Genomic DNA, 10,569 nt, shown 5'->3' on the forward strand with positions numbered 1-10,569 from the left:
AATCCCACCTGAATTTTCTGACCATCTCAAGAGTAGATTTCACACATTGAACACTAATGACTGAAGACCAGACAAGTTGTATAATGACATCAAGGACTGCACATATGAAGAAAGCAAGAGGTCATTAAAAAGACAGGAAAGAAAGAAAAGATCAAAATGGATGTCAGAAGAGACTCTGAAACTTGCTCTTGAACACTTCAACATAAAGAAAACAAAAATTCTCACAACTGGACCAATAAGCAATGGAGAAAATATTGAAATGTTAAATGGAGAAAAGATTGAAGTTGTCAAGGATTTCATTTTACTTGGATCCACAATCAACACTTGTGGAGGCAGCAGTCAAGAAATCAAATGACATATTCCATTAGGCAAATCTGCTGCAAAAAAACCTCCCTAAAGTGTTAAAAAAAAAAAAAAAAAAAAGATGTCACTTTTAAGACTAAGGTGCACCTCACTCAACTCATGGTATTTTCAATTGCCTCATATGCATGTGAAAACTGGACAATGATTAAGGAGGACTAAAGAAGAATTGATGCCTTTGAATCATGGTGTTGGCAAAGAATATTGAATATACCATGGACTGCCAAAAGAATGAACAAATCTGTCTTAGAGAAGTATAACCAGAATACTCCTTAGAAGCAAGGATGGTGAGATTCCATCTCCTGTACTTTGGACATGTTATCAGGAGGGACCAGTCCCTGAAGAAGGAAATCATGCTTGGTAAAGTACAGGGTCAGTGAAAAAGGGGAAGGCCCTCAAGATGGATTGACACAGTGGCTGCAACAATGGGTTCAAACATAGCAATGATGGTGAGGATGGCGCAGGACCAGGCAATGTTTTGTCCCCTTATAGTGTTGCTTTGAGTTGGAAAGGACTCGATGGCATCTGACAACAATATCTTACTGCTTCCCTCATCCATTAATGAGCTGTTTGGGCATCCCTTATATAAGGACAGTGGGCATCCTTGCCTTGTTTCCTGATCTTACTGGAAATGCCACTAAATAAGTGGCTGGTTTAGGATACATTTATATCTTCTATCACTATAGATTACCTTTGGCTGTTCTTGAACATCATGTAAATAAACTCATAGAGTACGTATTTTTGAGTATAGTTTCTGTGACTCAGCATAATGCTTTTGAGGTTCATCCATGTTTTTGCATCATCAGTAGTTTGCTCTTTTTATTGCAAAGTAGTGTTCCATTTTATGATTATATTAAACAAACAAAAACAAAAACCGCACAACCCTGTTGCTGTCAAGTCGATTCTGACTCATAGCAACCCTATAGGACAGATCAGAACTACACAGAGTTTCCAGGGAGTGCCTGGCGGATTCAAACTGCCGGCCTTTTGGTTAGCAGCCTGAAATCTTAACCACTGATCCACCAGGGCTCCGTGATTTACTGCAATTTGTTTATCCATTCTCCAGCTTTTAGGTGTTATGAATAAAGCTGCTATGGACATTCTTGTTCAAAGTCTTTGTGAACATACCAGTTTTGCTTGATAAATACCAACAGAGGAATTGCTGGTTCGTAGGGTGGATGTACACATATCTTTATAAGCTACTGTAGTGTAGCACTTTACACTCCCACCAGTAACGCACAGTGTCGTGGTCGTTTTCATGGCAGCCATTCTGCCGTTGCTGTCAGCTGCCGTGGAGTTGATAGGTTGCAACTCATAGCGACCTATATACAATGAACAAACACTGCCGGTAGCAATTCTACTGAGCGTGAAACAGTGTCTTATGTGCTTTAATTTGCATTTCCCTGATGACTAATGATGTTGAGCACATTTTCGTATGTATATCCTCTATCTCCTTTTGTGAAGTACGTGTTCAAGGCTTCCGCTCATTTTTAAAAACTGGATTGTTGATTCATAGAATTTCTTTAAATATTCTGGTTACAAGTCCTTTGTCAATGTTCTGTGAATTTTTTTTCTCTCACACTCTGGTCTGTCCCTTCATTTTTTTTTTCAACAGTGTCTTTCAATAATTCCAATTATCAAGTTTTTTTTCTTTAATGATTTGTATTTTTATGTTCTATCCAACCTACCCCAAAATCATGAAGATATTTTCTTCTTGAAGCTTTATGGTTCTGGGTTTTATATTCAGTTTTATGATGTATGTCAAATTAATTTTTGCATGTGTAATGAGATAGGATCAGGGCTTACTTTTTTCATACAAATAATTAGCTGTCCCAAGAACATTCATTTGAAGGAACTTCCTTTCCCCATTGGATTGACTTAGTACCGTGGTTGAAAATCAGTTTGTCTGTCCTTACATCAATGCTACACTGTATGAATTGCCATGGTTTTTTATAGTAAGTTATGAAGTCAGGTACAGTTTTGTTCATCTCAAACAAGATTGCTTTGTCAGTCCTAGACCCTTTGCATTTCTATGTAAATTTTAGAATCAGCTTGTTAAAATCTACAACAAACACAAACAACCGTACTGGGATTATGATTGGGATGGCATTATATCTACAGATCAATTTAGGGAGATTGGATATTTTGCCTATATTGAACCTTTCAATTCATGAATATTGTATATCTCTTAGTTTATTTAGGTCTTCTCTCAGTAATGTTTTGTAGTTTTCAATATACAGGTTTTGTACATCTTTCATTAGATATATTCCTAGGTATTTTATGTTTTTTTAAATTTGAGCCTGGAGGTTTTTTTTTTTGGGGGGGGGAAGGTTTTGATTACAAATTCAACTTGTTTAATAGATATTGGGTTATTTAGATTTCATAGTTCTTCTTTTCTCACTTTTGTTAAATTGTGCTTTTTTAAGGAATTTGTCCATTTCATTTAAATTGTCTAATTTACTAAACATTATTCTTAACATGTTATCTTTTTAATAGGATAAAAACATGTTAAGAAAATGTAGGGTCTGTAATGATGTAGTTTTTTTGATTCCTGGTATCAGCAATCTGTCAATTTCTCAATTGGTGTTACTAGGGGTTTATCAGTTTTTGCAATCTTTTTGAAGGACCAAACTTTTACTTTGTTCATGTTCTGTATTATTTGACTGTTTTAAGCAATTTTCACTGATTTTCCACTCTTTTTTTACTTCCTTCTGCTTACACTGGATTTAATTGGCTCCTATTTCTCTACTGTCTTGCAGAGAGATTATGTGCTTTTTTCTTTTGTGACATAACCATTTTAATCCACTGGGATTTGATGTTGATTTTTCTGTTTACACATAATTTCAAGTTCATAGCATTTGTCTGTATTCTAGTTATGCCAAGGACATGAGCTTCTGTAGTTTGCTTGTTCTTTATTGTACTCCCTTGGTTTTTAGAATGTGTGGGAAATTTGAGTTTAGGCAGCTGCCATTATCCTCCACTGTCCAGAAGTCTCCAATACCAATATTTTAAAGGCTCTTAGAAATTGATATCTAAAAACCATGTTAGCAAAATTGGCAAATGATGTGCCTAGGCAGTTTTAAAAAGAATACAAATTACCAGTGAGTGTATGAAGTGTCTTTTCAATCAATAGTAATCAATGAAATGACAATTAAAATAACAGTAAAATAATGTATCACTTATAAAATTTTCAAAGATTAAAAAGGAAGACATGATGCCTAGCATGGTCAATAACAGGAAAATGAGTAACTGTATTTTACTGCTAATGACCACAATCTTCATGGAAGTTAATTTACAACTGAGATATTTCTGGATTAACTGATATGGTGTCTGAGATTTGCTTCAAAATGATTCAGTAGTGGGGGATAGAGATGAGGCAAAATTAGACATGAGTTGATAATTGTTGAGGCTGGCTGATGGGTACATGGGGTTTAAATTTACTGAATCCACTGTTTTTTATACTTTTGTGTGTGTTGAAACTTTTGCATAATAACAAGTAAAAGCAATTTTGTGGCTGAAATGATATTATAAGGCACATACTGAAGTGTTCAAAGGATATAACTTGTTTTTCTATAATTCAACAATCTACTTTATTCTGCCTTCCTCCTCATGGTGGGGAATGGAGCTGACTCCTTGCCAGGTTCCTGTGCTACCTGAGGGGTGGGAGAAGGCTGGGGTGCTCAGGAGTCTGCCTAGGTCTCTCTGCCTCAACCTCCCTCCTTCTCCTGGCAGCACCACGGCATCAAGGTTTGCTGGGCTCTGGGCTTTGTCCTGAGTGTCCACCCAGTCTCTCTCTCATGCCCCCCCCCCCACCCCAGGGCACAGCCCAGAGAGAACAGAGTCCGGGGTCTCCAGAAGAAACAGGTTGGGAAGCAGGTGGCTCAAGAGGGGGCTGGCTCTCCGGGGACGGATGGCCATATGTGTGTGCCAGCCTGGCTGTCCCTTCTCTGCCCCATGTGTTCCCCATGCCCATCACCCCACATGGCACTGTCCCTACCTAGACTCCTGGGCCTCCAGATGTCCTGTTATCCCCCTGAGGGGCCACGCACAAACCTGCCCTCTTAGAAAGTGTCCTGCATCTCAAACGACCCTCCATTTTGCACCACTCTCCTCAGAGCCTCAATGGGGCAGGTCAGCCCACCCTCGGTATCCAGCCAAGCCTTGAGCTGGTGGCTTTCAGGGCAAGGGGAGTGGACAGTTAGGGAGGAGAGCTGGTGAGCTCTGGCCCTGCAGGGACTGGGTGCTGTGCCCTTCTCCTCCCACCTGTCCCCTGCCCCTGCTGGCAGAAGGCACTGGGTAGTCCCATCAAGGAAGGATCACCAGGTCCAATGGGAGCAGACCTCCATTCTGTTTATTGCCACTGGGCATCCTGTGTTCAAAAGGAAACACTGGGGGTCAGCAGGTATGTTGCTGCCAGTGACAAGGGGAGACAGGGACTGAGCTAACAGCTGTGCACAGCAGAGGAAGCCCAGCCTCATGAGGTCTGCCAGGAAGAGCCCCCGACACTACCTGCAGGCTGCCTAGGTGACACCAGGCCCTTGGATTCTACATGCAGACCCTGGTTGGGGGTTGGAGAGTGTAGACAGTTTTGGCTCCATGGAGACGCAGCCAGATTTCCTTCTTGCGGGGGACAACAGCATGGAGCTCCAATGGGAGGTTATGGCTGCCCCAAGGTCTAGCATGTGGTGGCCTCTGAGGTGGAGCTGGGCCAGCCTGGGGCACCCAGACCCAAGCATCCTGGCCACACACTCCCCTGTTGTGCCCTATGGCCCTTAATTCTGGTGCCTTCTGGCTCTGGCACTTCAGGGCATACGCCAGGCATCCTGTGGACACCAGCCAGGTGTCCAGGAAGGTCCTTGAAGGGGCATGAGGCTGGGACTGTGGACCAGAGATGGGACCACTGGGAGCCGGGGCTGGCTGAGAGCAGAAGGGCCAGAGATTGAGTCTATGCTCAGTTGAGCCCCCAGCGATCAGCCCGAGAGGACCCATGTGGTGAGGCCAGGATGTCTGCTTGGAAAATAGGAGCTGACATTTGGGGTGGCCAGGCCTACATCCAACTCACTTTTTGATGATTCCTTGTACTTGCTGTCAAAATAAGGAGAGGTGTTATAGACCAGCTTTACTCCTGTCAGATCATAAGTCCTCAGTGAAGTTAATCAGTTCCAAGAGTATATGGAAAATAATCACGATCACACAGGGTTTATATCAAAGACGCGAGAATGATTCAGCCTATCAACACTATTTAGCACGTTGATAGACTAAAGAAAAAGCGCGATTATTTCAGTGGCCACAGAAAAATTTGGGTTTGATAGAGCCCACCTTTTTTTCATGACAAAAACTCTTTTAAAAAAGTACTCCAAGATATTGTATAGAAGAAAGTGTATGAATAGGAAAAGTCCTCACAGAGTAAAATAAAATGTTTCTCTTTTTTGTTTGTTTCACGCATCCCTGGTATCTCGCTATCTCATCATGATGATGTTTATAGTTTATAAAACACAAATTTTAAATTCCTGAACAAAGTCTTGAGCCTTACACCATGAGCCAGTTCCCACACCACCTGCTACCTTGGGACCTGTTACGAAATGGTAATAAACAAATGAAAAGTGGCAGTTCTGCAGGTATGAACGTGCGCTAGAAAACAGAAAGGAACAGTTGAAAACTTAAACAAAAACCTTGTTTTCACTTTTACATCTTGAGTGATTTCATGAATTTCTCCAGGAGCCAATCTCAATTTTCTCTTTGTTTTTTCCAGTCTCTCAACGGCTTTGCTTTAGTGGTGAGTGCAGAAGGAATGATCTTTTATGCTTCAGCAACGATTGTGGACTATCTGGGCTTTCACCAGGTAAAAGAAGCAAAAATATCTTTTCAGTCTGCTAAATTTGTAATTGTTGCCCTTGAAAATGTTTATTGTTGTCAGGGTTTAAAAATCTTCCTAATTAAGCTTTTCTTATCACTTAACTTTCATCAGATAGTGATTTCCACCCCTCCCCCAGCCTTTTTTTTTTTTCCCCCAGCCTTAGTCCAGGGTGTTTCTCAGGGTCTGGGATCAGGCCATGGTGAGAGGCACAGGAAGTGAGTATGGTGCTGAGTAAAAGGTGTGGCAGGTGTGCAAGTGTGGCGTGGGGTGAGAGGCGTGGCAGGTGTGCAGGTGTGTGAGTGTGGTGCGGGGGTGAGTGGCTTGGCAGGCGTGCAGGTGTGTGAGTGTGGTGTGGGGGTGAGTGGCGTGGCAGGCATGCAGGTGTGTGAGTGTGGTGTGGGGGCGAGTGGCGTGGCAGGCGTGCAGGTGTGTGAATGTGGTGTGGGGGCGAGTGGCGTGGCAGGTGTGCAGGTGTGAGTGTGGTGTGGAGGTGAGTGGTGTGGCAAGTGTGCAGGTACATGAGTGTGATTTAGGGTGAGAGGCGTGGCAGGTGTGCAGGTGTGTAAGTATGGTGTGGGGTGAGAGGTGTGGCAGGTGTGTGAGTGTGGTGCTGAGTGTGAGGCACAGTGAGGGTGAGAGATGTACAAGTGTGCAGTGGATCCAAGTGTGCAGGGTGTCCGAGTTTGCAGGGCATCTGATCACAGTGCTGGGTGAGAGGACGTGGTGAGTGTGTGGGTGTCCAAGTGTGGTGTGGGGTAGATGCATGGCAGGTGTGAGGGGTATCCTAGTGTGCAGGCTGTCGACTGTGTGCTGTGTCCGAATGCAGTGCTGGGTGAGAGGTGTAGCCACTGTGAGGGATGTCTGACTGTGCGGTGTGTCTGAGTGTGGTTACAGGTGAGAGATGTGGTGAACGTGCAGGACATTCGAAATGCAGTGCCCAGTGAGAGGTGCGGTGAGTGTGTGAGGTGTCCAAGTGCAGTGTTGGCCGTGGGGTTCTCACACTTTTCTGAGTGACCAGTCACACCAGTGGAGCAAAGCTCTCACCGCCAACAGTGTTCCATTCTGCAACTCCCTGATTGAGGCCTTCGACCTCAGATATTTGGCCCATTCAGGACATACTGGAAAAGTAATTATTGGTGTGTATATTATTCATTTGAAAACCCTGGTGGCATAGTGGTTAAGAACAACAGCTGCTAACCAAAAAGGTGACAGTTTGAATCCACCAGGTGCTCCTTGGAAACACTATGGGGCAGTTCTACTCTGTCCTGTAGGGTCGTTATGAGTTGGAATCAACTCGACAGCAACGGGTTTGTGTTTCTGTTTTTTTTTTTTTACGGCTTATATAATTCATTTGGCATGTTGCCCAGGCCTGCCCAGTTGGATGACTCCAGGCTTCAGGGCAGAGAGGTGGAGTCGAGGCCCCTGTCAAACACCAGGACCCTGAAGGTTGCTTGTCCATGAAAAAGATGCCATAAAAACTCCCACCTATAACCCCAGGAACAGACAAGAGCTTTCTCTGTTTGGCCCCTGGAAGGGAAATTAAGTTTCTCATGAGCAATCAAAAGTTTGAGGCTTAAAATCCAAATTTGCACTACTGTATAATGTTGTTGTTGTTAGGTGCCATTGAGTCAGTTCTGACTCACAGCGACCTGTGCTCAAAGAACGAAGCACTACCTAGTCCTGCGCCATCCTCACAGCTGTTGCTATGCTTGAGCCCGTTGTTGCAGCCTCTACGTCAGTCTGTCTCGTTGAGGGTCTTCCTCTTTCTCACTGACCCTCTGTTTTACTAAGCATAATGTCCTTCTCCAGGGACTGATCCCCCCTGATAATATGTCCAAAATATGTTAGGCGTAGTCTCACCATCCTTGCTTCTGAGGAGCATTCTAGCTGCACTTCTTCCAAGACAGACTTGTTAGTTTTTTTGTCAGCCCGTGGTGTATTCAATATTCTTCGCCAACACCACAATTCAAAGGAGTCAATTCTTCTTTGGTCTTCCTTATTCATTGTCCAGCTTTCACATGCATATGAAGCAATTGAAAATACCATGGCTTGGGTTAGGCACACCTTAGTCTTCAAGGTGACATCCTTGCTTTTCAACACTTTGAAGAGGTCCTTTGCAGCAGATTTGCCCAATGCAATGCGTCTTTTGATTTCTTGACTGCTGCTTCCATGGCTGTTGATTGTGGATCCAAGTAAAATGAAATCCTTGACAACCTCAATCTTTTCTCCATTTATCATGATGTTGCTTATTGGCCCAGTTGTGAGAATTTTTGTTTTCTTTATGTTGAGGTGTAATCCATACTGTGATCTTTGATCTTCATCAGTAAGTGTTTCAAGTCCTCTTCACTTTTCAGCAAGCAGGGCGTGTCACCTGCATAACACAGGTTGTTAATGAGTCTTCCTCCAATCTGATGCCCCATTCTTCTTCATAATGTCCAGCTTCTCGGATTATTTGCTCAGCATTCAGATTGAATAGGTATGGTGAAAGGATACGACCCTGACCCACACCTTTCCTGACTTTAAACCATGCAGTATTCCCTTGATCTGTTCAAACGACTGCCTCTTGATCCATGTACAGATTCCTCTTGAGCACAGTTAAGTATTCTGGAATTCCCATTCTCGACAATGTTATCCATAATTTGTTATGATCCACACAGTTGAATGCCTTTGCATAGTCAATAAAACACAGGTATACATCTTTCTGGTATTCTCTGCTTTCAGCCAGGATCCACTGGACATCAACAGTGGTATCCCTGGTTCTATGTCCTCTTCTAAATCTGGCCTGAATTTCTGGCAGTTCCCTGTCGATATACTGCTGCAGCTGCTTTTGAATAGCCTTATTATTACTGCATAATGAGAGCTCCCCAAATCTGAAGATTAGCCAATTATGGACTGATGAAATCTCTTGGGCACCCAATGAAGGAAAAATGTGGCCCTTTAGCTACACTTCCACAAGCCCCCCACAAAAATATCCCCTAGAATATGAATAAGTTTTCGTATAATATTGAATAATTCAGGAAGCATTAAAAGAAGATGGAAGGCATATACAGTCACTCTACCAAAAAGAATTGGTCATGGATCAACCATTTCAGAAGGTAGCATATGAACAAGAATCTATGGTACCAAAAAGATGGAAACAATCTAAGTGCCCATCAACAGATGAATGGATAAACAAATTATGGTACATACACACAATGGAAGGCTATGCAACGATAAAAACATGATAAATCTGCAAAACGTCTCACAACATAGATGAATCTGGAGGACATTATGGTGACTGAAATAAGTCAATCACAAAAGGACAGATACTGTATGAAAGCACTATTATAAAAACACATGAAAATGTTTCCACACAGAAAGAAATAATCTTTGATGGTTATAAGGGAGGGAAGGGGTGAGGATGGAAAAACACCAACTAGATGGTAGATAAGTGTTAACTTTGATGAAGGATAAGACAGTACACAATATTGGGGAAGTTAGCATAACTTGACCAGAGTAAAGCCATAGAAGCTTCACAGGCACATCCAAATGCCCTAATAGACAGAGCTACTAGGCTGAGGGCTGGGGTCCATGGCCTTGGGTGACATCTAGCTCAATTGATCGGCATAACATAGACTATAAAGAAAATATTCTACATCTGGCTGTGGTAAGTAGAGACTGGGGTCTTAAAAGCCTGTGAGCAGCCATCTAAGATAAATCTACTGGTCCCATCCCGGCTGGAGCAAAGCAGAATGAAGAAGACCAAAGACGCAAGAGAAAAATTAGTCCAAAGGACTAATGGACCTCAACTACCACAACCTGCACCAGACTGAGTTCAGAACAACTAAATGGTGCCCAGTTACCACCACCAACTGCTCTGGCAGGGGTTACAGTAGAGGTTCCCAGACAGAGTGGGAGAAAAATGCAGAACAAAATTCAGATTCACCAAAAAGAAAAAAGAGCAGGCTTGCTAGTCTGACAGACTGTAGAAACCCCAGAAGTATGGCCCCCGGACAGCCTTTTATATCAGTACTGAAGTCACTCCTGCAGTTCACCCTTCAGCCAAAGATTAAACAGGTCTATAGAGCTAACAATAACACACATGAGGGACATTCTTCATAGTTCAATCACGTATACAAGACTAATGGGTACACCAGCCCAAAAGCAAACACAAGAAGGAACAGGAAAACTGGACGAATGGAAATAGGAACCTAGGGTGGAAAAGGGGAGAGTGTTGACACATCACGGGGTTGGTAACCAATGTCACGAAACACTTTGTGTATTAAATGTTTAATGAGAAACTAATTTGCTCTGGAAACTTTCACCTAAATTCCCCTCACCCCCCTCAAAAAAAAAAAAAAATCCATGGTACT

The 10,569-nt window shown here is 42.8% G+C and overlaps 1 protein-coding gene across 4 annotated transcripts in view; it reads left to right on the top strand.

Moving 5' to 3' along the window:
- AHRR (aryl hydrocarbon receptor repressor) overlaps positions 1-10,569 on the top strand; it is a 140,751-nt gene that overhangs the window by 101,576 nt on the left and 28,606 nt on the right. For all 4 annotated transcript variants that reach the window (XM_064270268.1, XM_064270274.1, XM_064270287.1 and 1 more), the window contains one exon: positions 6,113-6,202. In XM_064270268.1, coding sequence (XP_064126338.1) covers positions 6,113-6,202 — 90 coding nt within the window. The remainder of the gene's footprint in view (positions 1-6,112; positions 6,203-10,569) is intronic.

The sequence above is a fragment of the Loxodonta africana genome, chromosome 2, assembly GCF_030014295.1.
Source record: "Loxodonta africana isolate mLoxAfr1 chromosome 2, mLoxAfr1.hap2, whole genome shotgun sequence".
NCBI classification, from domain to species: domain Eukaryota; kingdom Metazoa; phylum Chordata; class Mammalia; order Proboscidea; family Elephantidae; genus Loxodonta; species Loxodonta africana.